At 54.7% G+C, this 23,985-nt stretch overlaps 1 protein-coding gene across 2 annotated transcripts in view; it reads right to left on the bottom strand.

The window, feature by feature from the left end:
* The window catches only part of INPPL1 (inositol polyphosphate phosphatase like 1), a 74,498-nt gene that overhangs the window by 41,336 nt on the left and 9,177 nt on the right, over window positions 1–23,985 (bottom strand). For both annotated transcript variants that reach the window (XR_012157509.2, XM_073333644.2), the window contains exon 2: window positions 5,821–5,884. Coding sequence is in view for 1 of the 2 variants with exons in the window: in XM_073333644.2 (XP_073189745.1) it covers window positions 5,821–5,884 (64 nt within the window). In the remaining variant the exon portion in view is untranslated. The remainder of the gene's footprint in view (window positions 1–5,820; window positions 5,885–23,985) is intronic.

The following is a 23,985-nucleotide window of genomic DNA, read 5'->3' as shown; positions in this document are numbered from 1 at the left end:
TGTGTCCCCCAGGCAGAACCCGAGTAGTGTAACTTTGCCGGTAAAATTCTCCCTGGAGACCAGCCCTTAGACGGTGAGCTCTGGGGGGCAGGGACTGTCTCCCACTGTGTGTGGGCAGTGCCTGGCAGGATGGGGCCTGAGCTCAGCCATGGGCTTCCAGGCCCTCTATCTAATACACCTTGGTCTTCACCCAGGCTTCCCAGTCACCCTCTCCCCTGGCTGCGACTGGATTTTCCACACCGTCTTCTTGGCCCCAGGTAAGTGTCTTGGGAAGATGCTACACAAAGTAAACTTGTATTATGGGGCATGGGGGGAAGCTGTCCTGGTGTGTACCTTGTGATGTATGTATTGTGTATGGATGTGCCCTGGTGTGTACTGTGTCTACTCTGCCTGTGTGACGTGTAGAGTTCTGCAGGCAGGGGTGTCCTGTTGTGTACATAAAAACGGCCAGATGGGGTCAGACCAGTGGTGCATCGAGCTCAGGGTCCTGTCTTCGGACAGCACCGGAGCTACAGAGCGAATGAAGAGAACAGAGCAATTATCAAGTGATTCCCTGTTGTCTGGTCCCAGCTTCTGGCAGTTGGCGATTTAAGGACACCCAGGGCATAGGGCTGCGTCCCTGCCCATACTGGCTAGTAGCCATTGATGGACCTATTCTCCAGGAACTGATCTAGTTCTTTTTTGAACATAGTTGTACATTTGACTTCAGGACATCCCCTAGCAACGAGTTCCACAGGTTGACTGTGAGCGGTGTGAAGAAACACTTCCTTTTCTTTGTTTAAATCTGCTGCCTCTTAATTTCACTGGGTGACCTCTGGTTCTTGTGTTATGAGTAGGAGTAAATAACACTTCCTTAGTCACTGTCTCCACACCAGTCATGATCTTATAGTCCTCGATCAGATCCCCCCTTAGCCGTCTCTTTTCCAAGCTGAAAAGTCCCAGTCTTATTAATCTCTCCTCCTATGGCAGCCGTTCCATTACCCTCATCATTTGTGTTGCCCTTTTCTGAACCTTTTCCAAGTCCAATATATGTTTTTTTGAGATGGGGCGGCCACATCTGCACACAGTATTCAACGTGTAGGCTGGATGGATTTATAGAGAGACAACTTGATATTTTCGGTCTTCTTATCGATCCCTTTCTTAATGATTCCCAGCATTCTGTTCGCTTTTTTGGCTGCCGCTGCACATTGAGTGGATGTTTTCAGAGAACTACCCACAATGACTCCAAGATCTCTTTCCGGGGTGGAAAGAGCTAATTTAGACCCCATCAGGTTATAAGTAGAGTTGGGATGATGTTTTCCAATGTGCATTACTTTCCATTTATCAACACTGAATTTAATCTGCCATTTTGTTGCCCAGTTTTGTGAGATTCCTTTGTAACACTTCTCAGTCAGCTTTCAATTTAACTGTCTGAGCAGTTCTGTATCATCTGCAAATTTTGCCACCACACTGTTTACCCCCTTTTCCAGATCATTTATGAATATGTTGAACAGCACTGGGCCCAGTACAGACCCCTGAGCCCCGCAAACCCAGAGCCCCCTCCTACACCCCAATCCCTTCAACCCCAGACCCTCCCCAGAGCCTGCACCTGCAGCCCAGAGCCCTGACAACCTCCTGAGGTAATTTATTCCAGTGCTTAACCACCTTGACAGTTAGGAAGTTTTTCCTAATGTCCAACCTAAACCTCCCTTGTTGCAATTTAAGCCCATTGCTTCTTGTCTTAGCCTCAGACGTTAAGGAGAACAAATTTTGTCCTTCCTTCTTATAACAACCTTTTATGTACTTGAAAACTGTTATCATGTCCCCCCTCAGTCTTCTCTTCTCCAGACTAAACAACCCCAATTTTTTCAATCTTCCCTCATGGGTCATGTTTTCTAGATCTTTAATAATTTTTGTTGCTCTTCTCTAGACTTCCTCCAATTTGTCCACATCTTTCCTGAAATGTGGTGCCCAGAACTGGACACAATGCTCCAGCTGAGGCCTTATCAGTGCGGAGTAGAGCGGAAGAATTACTTCAGTACCAGGCAAATTGGTTGAAACTACAGTAAAGAACAGAATTACCTGAAACATAGATTCATACGATTTGTTGCGGAAGAGTCAACATGGTTTTTGTAAAGGGAAATCATGCCTCACCAATCTATTAGAATTCTTTAAGGGGGTCAACAAGCATGTGGAGGGGGATCAAATTGATATAGTGCATTTGGACTTTCAGGAAGTCTTTGACAAGGTTCCTCACCAAAGAGTCTTAAGTAAAGTAAGCAGTCATGGGATAAGAGGGGCTCCGGGTTTGGGGGGCTCAGGGCTGGGGCAGGGGGTTGGGATGCAGGAGGGGGTCAGGGCTCTGGGTTGGGGGTGCAGGCTCTGGGGTGAGGCCAGGGATGAGGGGTTTGGGATGCAGGCAGGGGCTCTGGGCTGGGGCAGAGGATTGGGGCGCAGGGTTCGGGCAGCTCCCCATCAGCGGTGAAGTGGTGGTGCTAAGGCAGGCTTCCCTCTAGTCCTGGCACCACGGACCGCGCTGCGCCCTGGAAGCAGCCAGTAGCAGGTCTGGCTCCTAGGTGGAGGCATGAAAGCGGCTCCGCATGGCTCTTGCCCCCAGGCACTGCTCCCCCCGCCCAGCTCCCGTTGGCTGGGAACCGGTCAATGGGAGTGTGGAGATGGGGCTTGGGCAGCACACGGAGCCCCATGTCCCCCCCGCCTAGCAGCCAGACCTGCTGCTGGCCGCTTCTGGGGCACACCGTGGTGTCAGAACAGGTAGGGACTAGCCCCAGAGCCGCCGCGACCCAGTGCCTTCCAATCCACCACCCAGTACTGGGTCCCGACCCGCAGTTTGAAAACTACTGGTCTAGATAACACTTAGTCCTGCCGTGAGTGCACGGGACTGGACTAGATGATCTCTTGAGGTCCCTTCCAGTCCTACGATTCTATGAAGTTCAGCTTACAGGCCTGTAACTGCCAGGATCACCTCTGGAGCCTTTTTAAAAATTGGCATCGCCTTAGCTACCCTCCTGCCATCTGGTGCAGAGGCGGATTATTACACTTAGTACCACAGTTAGAAGTTCTGCGGTTTCATACTGGAGTTCCTTCACAGCTCTTGGGTGATGCCCTCTGGTCCTGGTGACGTATTACTGTTTAATTGATCAACTGGTTCCAAAGCCTCCTCTATTGACACCTCAACTGGGGACAGTTCCCAGATTTGTCATCTACAAAGAATGGCTCAGAGGTGGGAACCCCCCTCACATCCTCAGCCGTGAAAACCGACGCATAGAATTCATTTCGTTTCTCCACAACAGCCTTGTCTGCTCCTTTAGCACCTCGATCATCCAGGGGCAGCTTCCTGCTTCCGATGTATTTTTAAAAAAGATTTTCTTCAGGTTTTGTGTATTTAGCGAGCTGCTCTTCGAATTCTGCCTGGCTGCCTAATTAAACTCTCACACTTGAGTAGCCAGCGTTTATGCTCCCTTCTGTTTTCCTCAAAAGGATTTGACTTCCAACGCCTTTTTGCCTCTAACTGCCTCTTTTACTCTGTTGTTTAGCCAGGGTGGCACTTTTCGGGCTATTGGGGCTTTTCCTGTATTTGGGGGATACATTTCGTTTGAGCCTCCATGATGGTGTTTTTACACAGTCTCCACGCAGCTTGCAGGCTTTCACTCTTGGGACTGTTCCTTTTAATTTCCAGCTAATTACCTTCCTCGTTTTGGTGTAGTTCCCCTTTCTGAAGTGAAACACTGCTGCACTGGGCTCCTCTGGCATTTCCCCCGAACACTGATGTTAAATTTAATTACACTGTCGTCACTATCACTTGGGGGGGGGGGAGGGGAGGAGCTGTGACTAACATGGCGGTGGCAGGGGGTTCTGACTGGCATGGCAGTGCCCGGTGGGTATGGGGGGGCTGTGGCTGGCATGGCAGTGCCTGGTGGGCATGAGGAGCTGTGGCTGGCATGGCAGTGCCCGGTGGGTCTGGGGGGCTGTGGCTGGCATGGCAGTGCCCGGTGGGCATGGAGGGCTGGGGCTGGCATGGCAGGCATGGCTGGCATAGCAGTGCCCAGTGGGCAAGGGGGGTTGTGACTGGCATAGCAGTGTCTGGGGGGTTGGGGGGGCTGGGGCTGGCATGGCAGTGCCAAGTGGGCATGGGGGGCTGGGGCTGGCATGGCAGTGCCTGGGAGGTAAGGGGGGCTGGGGCTGGCATGGCAGTGCCCAGTTGGTTGGGGGGCTGGGGCTGGCATGGCAGTGCCTGGGTGGTTGGGGGGGCTGGGGCTGGCATGGCAGTGTACGGTGGGCATGGGGGGGCTGGGGCTGGCATGGCAGAGCCTGGTGGGTCGGGGAGGCTGGGGTTGGCATGGCAGAGCCTGGTGGGCATGGGGGGGCTGGGGCTAGCATGGCAGTGCCCAGTGAGCCGGGGGAGCTGGGGCTGGCATGGCAGTGCCCAGTGGGTATGGGGGCCTGGGGCTGGCATGGCAGTGCCCGGGTGGTTGGGGGGCTGGGGCTGGCATGGCAGAGCCTGGTGGGTCGGGGAGGCTGGCATGGCAGTGCCTGGTGGGCATGGGGGAGCTGGGGCTGGCATGGCAGTGCCTGGTGGGCATGGGGGTGCTGGTGCTAGCATGGCAGTGCCCAGTGGGTATGGGGGGCTGGGGCTGGCGGGTCGGGGTGGCTGGGGCTGGCATGGCAGTGCCTGGCGGGTCGGGGTGGCTGGGGCTGGCATGGCAGTGCCCAGTGGGTATGGGGGGCTGGGGCTGGCGGGTCGGGGTGGCTGGGGCTGGCATGGCAGTGCCCAGTGAGTATGGGGGGCTGTGCCTGGCGGGTCGGGGTGGCAGGGGCTGGCATGGCAGTGCCCAGTGGGTATGGGGGCCTGGGGCTGGCATGGCTGTGCCTGGTGGGTCGGGGTGGCTGGGGCTAGCATGGCTGTGCCTGGCGGGTCGGGGTGCCTGGGGCTGTTATGGCAGTGCCCAGTGGGTATGGGGGGCTGGGGCTGGCAGGTCGGGGTGGCTAGGGCTGGCATGGCAGTGCCCGGTGGGTATGGGGGGCTGTGCCTGGCGGTTCGGGGTGGCTGGGGCTGGCATGGCAGTGCCTGGTGGGTCGGGGTGGCGGGCCAGAGGCCAAGGCCCCAGGAGACCGTTAGAGGGGGAGGCCTTGCTCTGAGACTGCTGAGCAGAACTGCTAACCACACCCATGGCCCGGAGAGAGCCCCTCGCCCACGGCGCTGCACAACAGCTACCCAGAAATGCAGCCACCTCTGGGGAGCAGGGCAAAAACCTGCTCTTCAGAAGAGCCTCATAGGACCTGCAATGCCCACGCCGAGCAGACGCCCCTCCGGTGCGCGAGGTCTCAGCTACCAGACACCACCGCATTGGCTGACTGGCCCCAGGACTTTCACTGGCGGGGGCCTGGCCTCCTCGGAGCCACTGCACATCTCAGCGCCTCCTCCGTCCCCTCAGCCAGGGAAGGCGGGAGCCAGCCCTTATGGACGGTGCCCAAGCTAAGCCCCCCTCTCGGTAGCCAGCCCCCAACAGCCACCACACGGCACGGCAGGCATTGAACTCGGACCCTTGAGGTTCAGAAGCAGAAGCCTCTATGGCTTGAGCCAAAGGACACTCTCAGCCGGCACCACTAGTACGGCTTTTATCCTTCGTAGTAGAACCAGTGAACACCGGCACAGCTTACGGCATACGCCTGCGTGGACAGGGTAAGCAGGGGCAACCCCCTGTCCCCAGGACCCTGCCCCATTGCTTGGGCTCGAGATCCGGGTCCCAGCAGCGAGGACAGGGCTGCGCCCGCGGCAAGAGCTATGCCAGTCTTGGCACACGGCAGCGTGGCGGTCCCTACCTGCACCGCTAGGAAGTCATCCTCATCTGGCAGGATCCGGTAGGTGTGGACGTGCTTCTGGAACCTGCGGCAAGCCGGAAGGAAGAGGGGTTAGAGAGACGGTCGCGGAGCCCCGCGAGGCCAGGGCGCCGCAGAGCGGAAGGATGGGCTTGCGGTTAACGCACTAGGCTGGGACTCAAGTGATCGGGGTCCAATTCCCTGCTCTGTCGCTGACTCCCTGTGCGACCCTGGCCAGCCCCTGATCCTCAAAGGTATTCAGGTGCCTAACCCCCATGGGTTTCAATACCTAAATACCGTTGCACCTTAATCTCTCTCTGCCTCTCTCCCCCATCTTGGACATGGGGTTCAGACGTCCTCTGTCCAGCCCTTGTTTACAGGGGCTCTAAGCTACCCAGGATGGGGGCAGTCTCTCACTGTGTGTCCGTACAGCACCCGACGCACTGGTGCCCCAACCTCGGTACAGCCTCTGAGAGCTATTGCAGTACGTCTCGTAGCGCTCAGGAAGAGCAGCACTCTCACGGATCTCAAAGCCACTGAGAAACGTTCATGAATTAACTGTGGGGAAACAAGGCCCAGACAGGGGACTTGCCCAAGTCCATGTACCAAATCGGGCAGAAGCCAGGAGTCCTGGCTCCTACCCCCAGACTGTAGCTTTCCGGTGCAATGGCGCGCCGGCTTACAATGGGTCTGGCCCGTGGACTGAACCACGCAGCACAATTCCCGCCACGCTATGCAACAGGAAGCCAGCTGCAGCCCCCGAGCGCCCTGCCCCCATGCTGAGCTCTAGTCCCCTGCCCCATGGGAATGGCCAGCACAACCCCCGAGTGGCTGGAGAGGGAAAGACACCAGGGGAATCTTTTCACCCTTGTACAATTAAAAAAGCAGCTCAGTGCGATGGGCTGCAGTGCTGTAAATGCCGTGTGCGGGCCCCGAATGCAGCTATCACTGGAATGCCGCCGGCGGAGTTTTCCAGTGAGCAAAGAGCAGGACAAGGAGGTTACAACTGAAACCGCTTAGCAACCTTACCGAGCTGCATTGGAGCAAACTGGCTAATGTGTATGTGTAGCACTGCGCTCTGCTAGCTGTTGCAATTGCTCAGCCATGTGTCATCAGCCCTATAATGCCAGCAACCAAAGGAGAGTCTCTCTTGGCTTGGGTGCGAGGCAACTGCCCTTTTGGAGCAGGAAGATCTGGGTTCTGCCCTTACGGCTGCCATGACATTTTGGATGGCCACAGTGTGCAATTGTTGTATGCAGTAACACTTACACACACACACACACACACAGAGTCCCTGTCCCAAACAGCTCCCAGGCTACAGAGATAAGACAAAGGACAGGAAGGGAAACTGAGTCACCGAGCGGGGACAGGACTTGCTCAGCGTCACCCAGCCGGTCAGCAGCAGAGCTATGGGAAGAGCCCAGGTCTCCTGACGCCCAGCCCGGTGCTACACCCACTAGACCGTACTGCCTCCCACAAACGAATAAAGGAAATTGATGCCTGTGAAGTGCTGTGAGATCTGCTACTGCAAGGGGTTAGAGGCAGGCCAACGGGGCTGTCAAAGCACTGGCAACAAGGATGCCTTTTAAAGACAAATATTTTGGCTTTATTGCTCAGCCCCTCTCTCCCCCCAGGCTCCCCTTCGTGTTGCCAAACAAGCAGGGGAAATGCACTGGGTCTGACACTGCACCAGGCAGCCCTGTTTATTTCACCAGGAACGACCGACGCGCCAGGGAAGCTGCCGAAACAGCAGCCGGCAGGTAAGGGGCAGAGCGGGGCCGATGTTGCAGCCGGCCAGCCAGAGCCAGCCACTCACAGCTCAGCCTGGTAAGGGTGGGGCTCTGAACCATGCTGCGCTCCCTCCCCGCCCCCCAATCTGAGCCCGCAGGTGGACGGGGCAGGAGCGGGGGAGGCTGGAAGGATTTGCCCCTCTTGTCCGTCTGCCAGAGGAAGAACGCTCAGGAAGCTGGATTCGTGATGGCTAAGCAGCTTTCCCCCTGCAGGGCGAGAGGATGGGGGCTGTGTATAGACTGGGTCAGACCATCTCTGACAGTGGCCCCGTACCACAGCGTCAGGGAGAGTGCCCAGAACAGGGCAATCATGGCTTGATCCACCCCTGTCGTCCACTTCTGGCTCCTGGCACTCAGCAGTTTAGGGACACCCAGAGCATGGGGTTGCATCCCTGACCATCCTGGCCAATAGCTATGGATGGACCTATCCTCCATCAACTTCTCTGATGATTTTTTGAACCCCATTATAGTTTTGGCCTTCACAGCATCCCCTGGCAACGAGTTCCACAGGTTAACTATGCATTGTGTGAAGAAGTATTTCCTCTTGTTTGTACTAAACCTGCTGACTGTTAATGTCACTGGGTGACCCCTGGCTTTTGTACTGTGCGGAAGGATAAATGACTCTTCCCTATTCATTTTCTCTGCACCAGTCATGATTTTATAGACCTCTAGCAGATCCCCCCCTCCCCCCCAGCATCTCTTCTCTACGCCAAACAGCCCTAATCTTTTTAGTCTGTCCCCGGAAGCCGTTCTGAACCCTTCATCGTCTTTGTTGCCCTTCTCAGAACCTTTTCCAGCTTTATCCTTTTTGAGATGGGGTGATCCGTGGCATTATGACCTGATGCGTGTGTGTGTGTGAGACCAATGCTCTCTACAGGATAGAATCAAAACTGTTCTGTGTGTCATATGCCCTATACTGTTAACAACTAGCGTGAAGCACTGACTGGGTCAGTGCATTACTCTCTGGCCCTAGACAGACTGCTAGGTCTGGGGTGAGGCACACTGGCAGGGGGGGCGGAGGGGGAAAGCGAGTGCAGACCTTAATGACCTGGGTGGCACAGTGCGGTGCAATGCAGCCTCAGGCTGCCAAGGGACCACGCATCCCCACTCATTGCATTCCCCACTGCAGCCTCACTCTTCCCTCCTCTGCTGCCCCTTTCCTCCCCCCGCTGCATCTGGGGAAACAGCTGCCTTCTCCTATTAGCTGCCCGCTGCCTTCTGTCATCACCCAGCCAGCGGGAGGCCGGTCAGACACACACATTCATGCCACCGCTGCATCCAGGAATCCTGTTCTCCTAAGATTCCCCTGCCCACGGGGAAAGGCCTCTTTGCTTGTGCTACCCACTCCCCTTAACCACACCCGTGCCCACCTGGCCCCTTTACAGAAGGCCGATCTTCCTGCTCCACGGCTCTGGGCCAAGAGACTGAAGTTGGTTCCTTGTTTCTTGTTCCTTATTCATGGTTTTCAGGTCCTTACTTAAAGGTCAACGTTATTTTAAAAGAGATCAATGTAAAATTATGTTGATTTTAGGTTAATGTGTTAACAGTGGAAATGGCCAATGACTGATGTACTCATTAAATAAAGAAGCAGCTGGGTTTTGATAGCCCTTACATGATGAAATAAGTCTCCCGTCACTGCGAGTGTCACATCTCCATCGCCATCAGCTGGTTCTGAAGGAGCTGGGGCATGCCCCTTGCCAACCCGAAGCTTCGTACGGGTGGCCACTTCTCATGTCCCCATCACGGTTCCTTTTCCTTCAGCCCTCCAGTCACCCCCTCTGGGGCACCTGGCATTGGCCACTGTGGGAAGGCAGGATACTGGGTTGGATGGACCTTTGGTATGACCCAGTCTGGCCGTTCTTATGTAATGGGAGGGTCTTCTATAAAGCCAGGAGGTTGGAAATAGTGTGTGAAGCTGCAGGAGGAAGCCTGCAGTGCCTCTCCCTGAGATAAGGGAGAAGGACCCTGGTAGAAGGAGTCCAGCGGTGAGATCAGTAAGGCGGTGGAGATGCAGATCTGAACGGTTCACTACAGGGCCCTAGACTGGAACCCAGAGCGGAGGGTGGGCCTGGGTTCCCCTCCCATCCACGGCAGGGTGTGTTTTAAGGGGAGTGGATACGAAGGCTGCCGGAGTCGCTGATGGGGTGACACCGTCAGGGCAGCGGGCGTGAGGATGGCCTGATGCTGCGCGGGGAGAGAGACCTTGAAAGACCACCCTGGCAGGGGAACCGCTGAGCCACCTGGCTGGAGTCATGAGGAAGGGGCTGCAGACTGAGAGAGAGAGAGACAGAGAGACAGAGGGCAACCGCAGGAAGGGGCATCGGCCTGGTGGAGCTAATCCCCAGAACAGCCAGGAGGCAGCGTCACCCAGCTGTGAGCAGAGCGCCCCGTCACAACATCCAAAGAGCACATCCGCCCGTTTTGCCCCGGCATCACTCTGGGAGCTTTTGTTCAGCTGCTTGTCCACTTCCTTATGACTTGGAAAATGGAGCAGAGGGTATTCTTATCACGCTGTGGATGACAGCAAGCTGGGAGGGGTTGCAAGCACTTTGGAGGGCAGGATTAGAATTCAAAAGGGCCTGGATTGGAGAACTGGTCTGAAATCAACCAGATGAAATCCAGTAAAGACAAGAGCAAAGTACGTCACTTCGGAAGGAAAAATCAACCACACAATGGGGAATAACTGGCCAGGCTGTAGAACTGCTGAAAAGGATCTGGGAGTTACAGTAGATCACAAGCTGAACGTGAGCCAACAATGTGATGCAGTGGTGAAAAGGGCTAATATCACTCCAGGGTGTAGTAACAGGAGTGTCATATGTAAGATGCGGGAGGTAACTGTCCCACTCCACTCCGCACTGGTGAGGACTCAGCTGGGGAACTGTGTCCAGTTCTGGGGGCCGCACTTTAGGAAAGATGGGGACAAATTTGAAGAGTCCAGAGAAGAGGAATAAAAATGATCAAAGGTTGAGAGAACCTGAGCTGCGAGGAAAGGTTAAAAACCTGGGTGTGATTAGTGATTGAGAAAAGAAGACCAAGGAGGACATGGGAACAGTCTTCAGATCTGCGAAGGGCCGTTCTAAAGAGGACAGGGATCCACTATTCTCCAGGTCCACTGAAGGTCGGACAAGAAGTGATGGGCTTAATCTGCAGCCAGGGAGATCTAGGTCAGATATTAGGAAAAATGTTCTAACTAGAAGGATAACTAAGTACGGGACGAGGTTCCCAAAGGAGGATGTGGAATGCCCGTCATTTCGGGGTCTCCGTCACTGGAAGTTTTTACGAGCAGGTTAGATGTATTACAATGTATTTTGTTTGACTCCAGATCACTCCACAGGACTCCTCCGGCCTCATCGTTAGTTACCATACCACCAAGCTTTGTGTCGCCCACCAGCTTTATCAGCATTGGGTTTATATTTACTTCCCGATCGCTGACGAAATGTTGACTAGCATCGGGGCTAGTCCAGACGCCTGCTACCCCATACAATGGACACCCACGTGCAATGATGACTCTCCACTAAGGACTACTTTTTGAGACCTATCCATTAGCCACTTCTTAATCCATTTCTATTGTGCTTTATCAATGCCGTACAGATCTCACTTCCGAATCCGAATGCCATGCAGCACTGAGCCAAATATCTTATGAACCTCTCCGTGCATCACATCGACTCTAGGGGCTCTTACAGCTCACCACATTCATCGCCGCTCCATGCGAGCCTCCGGATTAAGCACTGTGAGTCCACACCCGTCATACGGCATTTGTTTGTTCCTCCTCTCCCCAGGGCCAGATGCATGGGCAGTGGAGTGTCCTGTTTTGTCAGGGTTTCAAGTTTGGTTCTTAGTTGTTAAATATAGGTTTGATTGAAATATACCTGTTGCTATGTGTTTATGTTAGAGAAGGCCAGGTCAAAGACATGAGTCTGGTGACTGGAGGTGAGGAGGTCTGTGATGGTTCTTAGTTCCAGGGGGAGTTCATTCTGGAGTCTGGGACCAACCCACCCGAAAGTTCAGTCTGCTGCATAGACGAGCTTTATTCTTACTGTAGAGTTCCCTTGGGCCTGCGGAGAGAAGGTGTTGACCACGGCCTTTGTTCTGCAGCTTAGGAAATCTTTTAGCTATCCTGGGCCCCGGTTACTGAGCACCTTGAATATAAGGGCTGAGACCTTGAACTCAAGCTGAAATTCTCCGGGAAGCCAGGTCGGGAGCGGAGGACAGGTGGAAATGCTGCGGAGGTGCCTGGCAGCGTTCCGTACTAGATGGAGTTTCCTGGATGCAGAAGGTTTCGTGCTCAGGTATGTCGTGTGGCTGCAGTCCGGCTGAGCGGTGACAAAGGCATGAATAACTCCGTGCACGGGGATGGGATGGAATCTCAGGAAATGGCAGAAAGCGTTACTCGCGGCAGCTGAGGAATCCAGGAGTGCTCCTAAACTATGCGTCTAATTGAGGAACCGTGAGTGTGAACCTTCTGCTACACGATGCTGCACTGTGGCTGCAAACTCTTCACCTGCATCAGTCAAACGTGTGATGTCGTCAAGGAATGCACTCAGCTTTGTTTACAAGACTTATTTTCTAGAAAACCATATTGACTGGAATTAATGATATTCCTTCCCTTTAATTCTGCATGAGACCTGCAGCGTGTCTCTCCCAAATTACCCTCCCCCTTAACAACACCACTTCTGTCAACACCTAAGCACCTGCCTATACAGTGTAACTCTTCCTGGTCTCTGGTTTGACTCTGCAGCCTGTAACAGACCGCACCAGCCCTCTCCTGGGCTTTGTTAGCGAGCACACTGAGCCGCACGCCTTGTGGCTCCGAGTCATCAGTAACTCTCAAATGAGTAATCATGTCTTTTGCCATCCTCTTCCCCCACCACCTCTTGTACCCACTCCGTCCTTCCCAAGCAGATTATAACCAACCATGGGAACTGTCCCACCAGGTTTCCCTAATGCCAATTCTAGTGGGTTTTTTTTTTCTCATCAATGAGAAATTCTAACTCCTCTGGCTTGCTACCCGGACTCGTAGCGTGGGTAGACAAGCAACTGAAAACGTCGTCTCCTCAAGCTCTTTGCCACGGCAGTTCAGTTTGTTCCAGACATCCTGAGTTTGAGTTTTGTGCTGCATTTGCTTCCTTAGCACCCTCCCCTTGCGCTGGCAGTTTAATGCCTGACTGTCTAGCCAAGTCCCCTACTTGTGATACACAGGCTGTTCCATTCATACTGCCCCCCTCCCAATGTGGAATGTGGCCCAGTATTCCATAAAACCAAAAAACCTTTGGCCTCTCATCCGTTGCACAACTAAGAGATCACCTCCAGTATTTTCTGTCTTCTGCCTTCTCGAGCTCACTGAACTGGCAGGATCACCGAGAAGATCACTCAGACTTGCCTTTTCTTCCATGTGGTTCCAAGATGCTTCTTCTATGTTCTGTGTAGCTCCATGCGGAGTCGTGTCTTTGGTTCCAATGAGTATCATCATCATCATCAGTGGACACTCGACAGACAACTTCATAACCCCGTCTAATCCTGCCATCACATCTTGTATCTTCACTCCAGGGAGACGGCACGCCATCCGCTTGTCCCAGTGCGCCTTTCTGTGTTCTCGGTCCGCTCTTCTAAATATGGAGTCGTCAAGGATGATTGTTTGCATTAACAGTTGAAGAACCGATCTTGGTTGCTGCTTGTTTCATACTGCAAGGACACCCATTGCATGTGTTCCCTGAAACTTCCTGTTCCATTCCTCCAGAGCCAGGTTCTTCGATAGTTGACTTGCCGGATGCCTGAAAACGTTTTGCTACGTCTAGCCGGGTTGAATGCCCCGGTTCTCTTTCCCTTCTTGGTCACAAATCGCCTGAACCCTTCTTTGGTTTCTACTCTGTCCAATTCCTGTATCGCCCAATTCCTGGCATCTGTGACAATGATTTCCAAACCTGGTGGTCCAGGGAAGTCTTCGTTTCCTCAGATGCTGCACAATGGTGCAACTTTTGCTTCCAGACTGCGTGTTTTCTAAGGCCAACAGATTCCTATTCTATTCCATCTTCCAGCAGAAAGGAAACCGTAGCACATCCAAGGCAGGTCCCAGCAGTTGTCCTGTCATCATCCATGCCTGCTAACTGGTGGAGAGCCATTCCTAAACCATGATTCACGCTCCCGCTCTCAATTCCTACCGAAATTCATCCAGTTTGCTGCTCCTCCTCACCTGGGAACTGACCGATCTACTAAGCCTCACTGCTCAGCTCTCTCCCTTGCAAACAGAGACCTCAAACACCGTTCTGTTTGAAGGCCCAAGGGTCCCAGTGACAAGGCCCTCTCTGAAACACAAACAGACCTGTCTCACTGGGCCAGGTGAGGGGCCCGCAGCCCAAGCACACAACACTCATCAAGAACAACCAACCAACAGCTGAAACAAAGACGACACTCACCAAGTCCGTCCACCCACCAGATCCACAGCTTTACCTGCTAGCCCCTCCTGTGGCCCCACAAAAGGGTGTGTACATGTTTGAGGCGGGGAGGATGGCTGGGGGCAGGGGCCACAAATTTTTGCAAAGAAAAATTTTCAAGTAAGGGTGTTTCACATTTCAGTTACATCAGGACATCTTCACGGCTGTGGGGACACGTCACCCAGGGTGACCCAAGACTTATTCTGCCGCATCCAGCCAGACAAAGCCCAGCTTCCTCGTCAACCTTCACTTGCAAATCAGACACGGGACGAGGGCAGAACAAAGCTGCAGGTCGGCAGGGGACTTGTCCCGGCTCGTTCAGAACGGTCTGAGGTCACAGAGACATGTCACCTCGGGGTGACCCATGACTGACTTTCTCTGATGCATCCCATCAAATCCCAGCTCCTTATTTCATTAGAGCTCGATGAGATTTCTAAAAATGTAATCTTAGACGGATAGATTTGTAAATGATTTTGGCTTTGGACAATACAAAACTACTCAAGACAGGTAAGTCCAAAGCTGACTGAGGAGAGTTACAAAAAGGATCTCACAAAACTGGGTGACTGGGCAACAAAACGGCAGATGAAATTCCATGTTGATAAATGCAAAGTAATGCCCATTGGAAAACATAATCCCAACTGTACACATAAAATGATGGGGTCTAAATTAGCTGTTACCGCTCAAGAGAGAGATCTTGGCGTCACTGTGGAGAGTTCTCTGAAAACATCCACGCAAAGTGCAGCGGCAGCCAAAAAAGTGAACAGAACGTTGGGAGTCATTAGGAAAGGGATCAATAATAAGACAGAAAATATCGTGTTGCCTCTATATAAATCCATGGTATACCCACACCTTGAATACCGCGTGCAGTTCTGGTCGCCCCATCTCAAAAAAGATATATTGGAATTGGAAAAAGTGCAGAGAAGGGCAACGAAAAATGATGAGGGGTATGGAACGGCTTCCGTCTGAGGAGAGATTAATAAAACGGAGACTTTTCAGCTTGGAAAAAGGATGGGGGGGGGATATGGTAGAGATCTATAAAATCATGACTGGTGTGGAGAAAGTGAAAGTGTTATTTACCCCTTCACATAACACAAGAACCAGGGGTTAGCTGATGAAATTAACAGGCAGCAGGTTTAAAACAAACAGGAAGGTTCTTCACACAACACAGTCAACCTGTGGAACTCATTGCCAGGAGATGCCAGGAAGACCAAAAGTCTAACTGGGTTCAAAAAAGAACTAGATAAGTTGATGGAGGACAGGTCTATCGACGGCTATTAGCCAAGGTGGTCAGGATGCAACCTCATGCTCTGGGGGTCCTCTGAGTACCAGAAGTTGGAACTGGATGATCAGGGCTGGATCACTCAATAATTGCCCTGTTCTGTTCATTCCCTGTGCAGCACCTGGCACCAGTCTCTGTCGGAAGACAGGACACTAGGCTCCATGAACCATTGGCTGACCCATTAGGGATGTTTGTATGTTCTCATGTAATAAGGAACTGGGAACCCCTGATAACGAGCTGGTACCATGAATAATGAGCTGGGAATAAGTCACAGGCCTCTGCCACATGAGCTCAGGAGACACTACTGGCTGGTCCTTTGTTCTCTCGACGGACCAGCCCTAGAGGACGACGTCTCACCCACTCCCAAAGCCAGAGCCCCAAGCGGGCGCGGTGATGTGCTGCCGGGGGCTCCCCCCGAATCTCCTGCTTCAGCTGGTGATGTGTGCCACAGGTGCCCAGGACCCTCTACCCCCAGCCTCAGTCGCAACTTGGCACTGACCGCACCTGGTGTTTAACCTTCAGTATGAACCGGCCTCTCCCCACTGGCCCCGGGGTCAGCAACCCGCTTGGGGGAGCAAGGTTGGGGGGTGGTTGTGGGTCGGGGGGGAGGGCAGAGCTCCCAGCATGACGAGATGGAGCTAATTAGGATAAAATCCCCAACTCTGCCCCACCTCCTAGTGGCCGGAAACTTCCCCCTTCTCCAGCCGGACTTCCCGTAGCATGCCCCCTGCATGCATCCTCCGACCCACCCCGAGGGGAGACTGGCTTCCTAGGAGTTAAGTGCAGGAGATCGCCAGGCCCCATGCGCCGTGCCCTGGGAGCAAGGCACAGACCACATCAAAGCCAGGGCGGTGCCGTTACTCTCCTCCACGCAGCGGAGCTGCCTGGGGCCCGACGAACATCACCAGGGCGATGGCGGGTCCCCCAAGAATGGCGGGGGGGAGGGGGGCGGCAGCCAGCGTGTGCCACTGAGTCAGCGGTTCTGCTGGCCTCCAACCAGCCATCACGTGGGCAGGGTTTTGTGAGACAGCGGCCAGGCCCCCCCAGAGGAGGGAAGGAGCCGTAAGAACCTGCGTAGAACAGGATCAGAGAAACGGCTAGGCCCTGTCCTATGGATGGGGAAAAACAGGTTCCCACTTGCAGTTTGGCAGAAGCTACAGCTGCCCCCGGGGCTGCGTGTGCAGATAACCCCACGGTATCAGAGCGGGGACAGACTGGGGAAAGAGTCACAGCCCCTCTCCTGGCCCCTTTCATATCCGGCCCTGACGATCAGCTTGAGCTTCGACCGTACATTCTCCCAGGCTGGGGCTGGGTTTGAGTCTGTGAGCCAGGTAACCCCCCCGCCAGGTTTTAACACCCCCCCTCCCCAGTTTTAACCCCGCCCCCGAATTTAGCCCTTCATGACATTTGCAAAGTTCCAGGCAAACTCCTGGCGCTGGTAAACGGATTGATGATGATGGTTCTCTGGACCCAGCTGGGTCGGAGCAGCGTAAACCCTGCTGCCCTGGCATTGTCCCGGAGCCTGCTGGACGGAGGGCTCCGGGCAGCCAGGAAGTTATTTATTTTTCAGTGGAAGCTTGCAGAAACCAGGGGCCGTGAGCCAAGCTGGTGGGGTGACGAGGAGATGTTGAGAGACGGGCCGCAGGATGCCACCGTGACCCGCGGAAGAACGGGCTCGACCCCAGAACGCACCAGGCTTCCTGTGCCAGCCGATTCCAGCCAGCCCTGGCTACTAGCCCCAGAGGCCCCTCTGCTTTGCGGGTGATGGGAGATTGCTAGGCGAACAGAGGGAGGCAGGCGGGTAGAAACGTGTCACAGATGCACAGTTCCCAGCACAGGTCTAAGGCACAGTCAGATTCAATGCCATGGCCCGTGCTCGCGTGCCGCTGATGGCAAGACGCCCACCCACACCTACAGGGACCACGGCGGGAGGGCTAAGCGCTCACCCACACATGCTGCCAGCCCCACCACCCCCTGCTAATGGGATTTCTCCGGGCTTCAGAGAGGGAACCCCTTGCCGTCAGCCCAGGAGGCAACGATGCCCCGGGGGCAAGGAGAAGACAGCTAAGGGGGTTGCACGCACAGAGTCCATCAGGATCCCACGCCCCACTGCGAGCGGCTGGCTGGAGGTCCCGAAAGGTGACTCGACCTGAAAGCGTGGGAGGAGCCAGGATGAGAGGCATCGAAGAGACTTGGCCACAGGACGTTAGACCATACTTTCTCTCACTGTGACCGCACGCCCGCCTCTTTCACCCTCGAGGAAGGAAATCTAAAAATACCAACTGTATTTAAATGCACATGAAAAAAAAAAAAAAAGATAAAAGGGCAGGGAAATTTCAGTGGGTAAGGCAGGGTTTGCGGACAGCGGATCCCAGACTCAAGCCAAGTTATTCTGCTTTGTTCTAACTCAACGGGACACTCACGACTTACCCCTGCGGGGACGGGTCAATGCACGTAACAGCCCAGTTTGCTTACTTCCCATTTGAGACGGGTCCGACCCAGAACACCAGATCCAGCTGCCTGGGCCGCAAGGAAGTTTTGATTTGGTTCTGGATCCAGATGCCATGACTCTGGAGCTGCTCCGCTCTTCACAGCGGTCCCCATTCAAACTAAACAGCCATGGTAACAAACAAACCCACCTGTCCCCATGCTGCGCAGAGTGGCCACCCCCACCAACAGCAGGGACTGACTGCTGAGCTGGCTGTTCCAGAATAACCAGCCTCTGCTACTGAGCTAAGAGAGAATCTTCATCAGCTGTTCGCAGTCCTGGGGCTATGACACCCAGTTGAGCAATTCTGATTCCATCCACTAGAGGGCAGTGATTCAGACACATGAGCCCACCCCTCCCCGTCTCCAAGCAAATACTTTGCTAACATCAACCAAGCGTGCAGCATGGGAGGTCAACACAGCTAGACTTTGGTTGTGCAAAGCATCAGCTCCACCGACAGACCGAGCCACAAGCTTCAAACCCTGCTGGGATCTTCCCCGAGAATGGGGAGAGCGCCTCTGACTCAGCGCAGGAGCCGTGCACACAGGTGGATGTTTCACAAAACCGCCAAAGGAGACAGAGGCTCCCGCTAATTGCGCATCTGATGGACACAGCCGCCACGCAGGAAAGGATTATTTTAGCCTGATCGGGAACGCGCACCTCGTGTCTCCTCACAAGGGCGGGAGAGCAGACCAATCAGCGTGGTGTTACGGGGAAGGCACTTTGGCTGGATCAGGTGGTAGGACGGTCTGATTTTCTCAGAGCACCACGGCAGGGGCAGAGTTAAGGGTATTTGGATCCTTGACTGTGCAGTTCCATCCCTCACTGGGTATGTCTGGGAAAGCAAGGGGAGAGAAGCAGGTGGGGAGGGGAAGCACCGCTCTGTGGGCGCATCGCTGGCATAGGGTCCCCTAGGCTGATCTGCCCCATGGACTGCAGAGCCTGACTGCACAGCGAGCCCCAGCTGAGGGGAAGCAGGCAGCTCCCCAGGAAGGGCAGAAGGTGGGTGCAGGAATGGGAGGGAGAACCAGGAGTAAGTGGGGATCAAGCCCAGCTGGGGAAAGCCAGGCCGGAAACTCAGGGAGTGAGGATAGAGAGCCCCGGGAAAGACCCTGCCTAAAGCAGGGAGAAGATTGGGAGACCCAGAGGGTGGGGTTAGGAAGCGGCCCAGGGAAAACCTCTGGTAGAGGAGCAGCCCTGGTCGTGCAGTACAGGGCCCTGGGCCGGAGGGTGCGACTGGGTTCTCCTACCCGCCCCCAGGAAGGGGGGCTGCAGGCTGAGCCCAGGAGAGGCTGAGGAAGGGCCCCAGAGAAGGCGGAAGGATTCTGTTTGTGTAAAAGACATTTTTGGACGTTTAGTTCAGCCAGCCGTGACTCTGGCCGGGGTGGGGTTACGATGGCGACCCGGCCGGAGTGCCGAGTCACTGGCAGAGAAACCAGCACGGCTCTGGAGGGACGGCCGGCGGGGGTGGGAGAGCGGCTACGCCACGCCTGGCCACAAGGGGGCACCGAGCGACGAGCGGACTTGTTGGCCCAGTCGCCGAGGTTAGGGCAGCCCCGAGACTATTCGAATTTACACCGGACTAGTGCAGACGGATCACCAGGGCCAGGAGCTGCAGGAAGGTCCCTGACATCTCCCCACGCCCTTGCAAAGAGCTGAGCTCAGCCAGAGATGAGAATCTAGCCCTTAATCTCTCTGTGACTCAGCTCCTCTTCTGTCAAATGGGAATAATAATCCCGGAGAGCGTTCCCATGCTGGCTCAGCCCCGGGCTCCGTCCAGCCCAGGCTCCTGGCTCTGGCAGGGGCTAGCCCCAGCCGCTTCCGAGGAAGGTGTGGGAACCCCAGCAGACAGGTATGGGGGAATCTGCCTGTATGTTAAGGGCACGTCTACGCTGGACACTTCAGTCAACCTATGATAGGTTCACGTCTACAGAACCTCCTTCTGCTCGTGGTGCGCGTCCTCACCCGAAGTGCTTCCACTGACTTCAGAGGGGCAGTGGGGAGGGCTGAAAGCCTGGGCTCCCCCCTCCCGGGAGCCTGGCTGCCTCCCCGGGCTCTTGGCTCCCTGCTCCTCGCTGCTGGGAGCCCAGCTTCCCCCCTGGGTTCTCAGCTCCACACTTCCCACCACTGGGAGCCTGGCTGCCCCCAGGAAGGTCCTGAGAAGAGGGTTTTCTCAGGGCAAAGGGCTAGGGGGAACTTCCCAGCAGGAAGCTCTGTGGCTGGAGTCCAGGCAGCTCCTGGCCACCCAGTAGGGAGCCTCAGTGCAGCCTGACTCCCTGCAGGGAGCAGGGAGCCCGGGCAGCAGCTAGGCTGGGAGCAGGGACCTGGTGGGCAGCCCAGCCAGGAGTGGGGAACCCAGAGGGCAGCCAGGCTCCTGCTGGAGCCCCCCACCCACTGTGGGATGCTGGCCCGGCTTTCTTGTCAATTTCACGGCAAACTGACACTGACAGCCAACAGCCGATATAAGTAACCTGCAGTGTCTACTGCATGGCCCTAACTACACCCACAGAAGCCCTACGCCCCTCATGGAGGTGGAGTTATGTCGTCGGCGTAGTAGGGCGCTTACGCCAGCTGGAGCACGGCTGGAGAGCGCACGCTGACTTAATGAGGTCGATGTACGCTGCCTCACCTCGACCTAACTCTGCAGTGTAGACCAGGCCTGGATTCTGATTGTTACAGATCAGCTCGAGCCCTGCAGACTGAGGTTTAATATCGCTGCCAAACTGTCTGTTGGCATTAATTATAACTCTGGTTATTCTTGTTCTCCATGTGACCGTCCACGCCCTTTTTCAGACTTGTTAAGATTTTGCTCTTGATGACTTCCTGTGGCAGGGAGTTCCACAGTCTGCATGCACATGAGGTGAGAAAACGTTTCCTTTCATCAGCTTCTTGTAACACCTAGTTTGTTTGTTTTCTCACAGCTGCACCTGGAGCAGAGGACTGCTGGCTGCAGTGACATCTAGGTCCCATCCCAGAGTTGATACAGTTAATTTAGACTCCTGGAAGGTGCATGACCAGTTTAATTCTTCACCTCCAAGATGCATTACTTTGCCTTTATCGAAAGTGAACTTCATTTGCCATTTCTCCCCTAGCTTGGTCTGGTCTCTCTGAAATTCCTCACTGTTCTCTCAAGCCCTAACTAACCTACATAATTTTGTGTCATCTGAACATTTTGCCTCTTTACTGCTCACCCCCTGTTAAAGTGGGAATTTCACCCTTAGATCTCCCCTTTGAGTCAAGACTGACATGTCTCTCCCCACACACCCTGGTGGCCCGGTACAGAGCCATGGGGGGGCTGGGGGGTATATGCCTGCCTCAGTTTCCCCTAATGGGTTTGCAGTGAGTTCAATGAGGCTTTTCTGCTGGGAACAGTGCCCCTTCAGAGGTCTGGTTTATTTAACCCAAGATTAAACAATCCTTCCCTCCAGCCTCCTAACCAGGAGGGGCCAAGTTAACCTTGGTCTGTCTGTTCCCCTGCAGCCAATCCATTGCCTCTGTCCAGCCTCCTTACCAGTAAAACCCTCTTGGCCCAGGACCCCCTTCTAAAGTCTGGCCTCTTGCCATCATCTGGGGAAGGGTGCCCTCTGGGCTCGGGCCCTGCAAAGGTCTAGCCGCACAGCTCTCCTCTGCAGTGGTGGGTAGTTCCTCTGGAGCACCTCTCCCAGGTTCCCCCTAGCCAGTTCCCCTGAGAAAACCCTCTTCTCAGGACCTTCCCAACTGAGCCCTCGTTACCCTTCATTAGACCTAGACGTCCAGTGGCCAGGGTGGCCCAGAGCCGTAGCCACATGTGTGTGGGTGACGGGGAGGGTGATGGGGAACAAAGGCAATCCCGGACAACGGTCAGAGTTCTTGCAGGGGAGCGCAGCTGGAGGATCCAACACGAGGGGCTGGCTCAGGGGGTGGAGAGGCAGGATCCGGCATGGCAAGGCCAGGCAGCAACCGGCAAACAACAGCTTCCTCTTCCTCCTGGGGCCTCTCTCGCAAGCTGGCAACCTCTGAGCACACTGCCTGGGCACACGGCCGTTAGCAGGAAGGCTGCTGGGCAGGGGCAGTGGTTTGGCGCACCGTGGTGGCAGAGCGGCGAAAGATTTCCGGGTTCGAAACCTGACAGCTCCTTAGCGAACGGCCTCCTTCACACCTGTGACTCAGAGATGGCTTGGGATGGACTGGCTCTCCTTAGCGGAGCCTGTCCCAGGAAAGCTGGGTCTCCACCCCCTCAGGGTCGGCAACTCTGCCCTGTCCAGATCATTAATACATACAGTAAATGACCCGGGGCCTACTACATGCATATGGCTACCATTGAAGTCAGTATATATGAAGACATCGGGAGACTTGTGCACACACTAGTAAAATTCATCACTGTGTAAGTGGCAAAGTCTTGAATTTCATGGAGTTTGCACTGAAAGAATTTTTCAGAGCCTTGAGCCCTCCACGGGGCGCTTGCTGCCACGATGGAAACAGAGCGGGGAGGGAGAGCTCGGTGGTTTGAGCACTGGCCTGCTAAACCCAGGGTTGTGAGTTCAATCCCTGAGGGGGCCATTTCGTGAGCTGGGGCAGAAACTGGGGATTGGTCCTGCTTTGAGCAGGGGGTGGAACTAGATACCTCCTGAGGTCCCTTCCAACCCTGCTAGTCTATGATTCTAGACCGTTTCAGCCTATTTTTCATTCCCATCTCTGGCCAGTTGTCCGTCCATGACCATACTTTGGCTCTCACCTGCCGATACTTAGGCCAGTTCCGCCCTTAAAACTACAACGCACAGGGTGTGAAAAATCGATATGCCTGAGCACTGTAGCCAAGCCAACCTAACCCGCAGTGTCTATGATCTCGGTCAGGGTCCCTGCAGCACCCGGCACATACAAGGGGCCCCTGATCTCAGTCAGGGTCCCTGCAGCACCCGGCACATACAAGGGGCCATAACACACAGAATGGTTTGTTCTATGATGAATATCTTAGAAATACCCTTCAAACTCACTCCCCACAACTAAATCCAAAGCACGCGCAGGGGGCTGAAGACCGCAAGATACGAGAACATCTTCTGCTTTGAGATCCCTCAGGCAACCCCCCTGCACTTAGTAACGACCCTAGGGGCATCTGAGCTCCCCTCACAAGCATATTGGTGGTCCCGCTGGCACAGGACTGAGGCACATTGACAGGGCAATGGGTCGTGCTGTTACTGCCAAGGCCTGGGAATCAGTAAGGTCTAGTGGCCAGAGCACTGCAGAGGGCTTTAGGAGCCCCAGGTTCTATTCCTCGCTTGGTCAATGCCAGGGATGAGTCACTCTTCTGCGCCGTACCTCAGTTTCCCCCCGTGGGGATGATGATACTGGCCTCGGTAAAGTCCTTTGAGATCCAGAGATGCAGAGAGTTGCTATTATGAAAGGGGAAGTTTCAGGGCTGGTGCCTTTCACTTTGATCCCTGAAGTATGCAAATCAAGGGTGATTTGAAAGTCAGTTTCTAGTTTAATGACCTGTTTGCTGGTAAGAACCTGCCAGGGAACAGGGGACGCCCCCTTCCAGTAAAGATCTGCATGAAATCTGACAGTCCTTCTGCTTTCTATTTCCTGTCTCTCTCCTTCCCAGCACCTGCCCCAGCTTCCCTTTGCGTCCAGTTAACACAATACTAGCTGTATGCAGGCAGCCCCAAGCTGCTTTCTCATGAGCTCTCCCCAGCTCAGGGTCAGGCCAGGCCTTGGAGGGAAGATTTCCAAGGGCAAGCAAGGGTGATGCAGGAAGCAGGGCGGGTGACTCGGCACCCGGCGCTCTGACTCAGCACTGAGCCAACGGCAGTCACCGCTCGGCCCCTTCCTTTCAGTCTCTACAGATGAATTTCTGACTTGTGGGGCTGTGTATGGAATGCAAAGGCAGGGGGAGCGCGGAGGGCGGCACGGGATTCTGCTCGTGTAGCCTCGGGGGCGCCGTTCTTGGAGAAGAGGGCCCGATCCCTTGAGTTTATTCGATCCCCTGGACCGGCCACAATATCCTGGTCAGCATGGTTAATTCCATCTTGCCTCCGTCAATTTCCCCTGCAGTTTTCAAATGGATCCATTATAATCTTCTTCCCTTCCTGTCCTGAACGGCTGCAGTGTGTCGCTGTGTGCTGGGAAACAACCGTTATGCTTCACCCCAGAGGTGGCTGCACGTCAGCGAGAGAGGGTGGAAATTCTCTCACACCCTTCCAT

Source organism: Lepidochelys kempii, chromosome 1, assembly GCF_965140285.1.
Source record: "Lepidochelys kempii isolate rLepKem1 chromosome 1, rLepKem1.hap1, whole genome shotgun sequence".
NCBI classification, from domain to species: Eukaryota; Metazoa; Chordata; order Testudines; family Cheloniidae; genus Lepidochelys; species Lepidochelys kempii.
The sequence above is the reverse complement of the archived record's forward strand: the minus strand, read 5'-3'. Positions and strand labels throughout refer to the sequence as shown.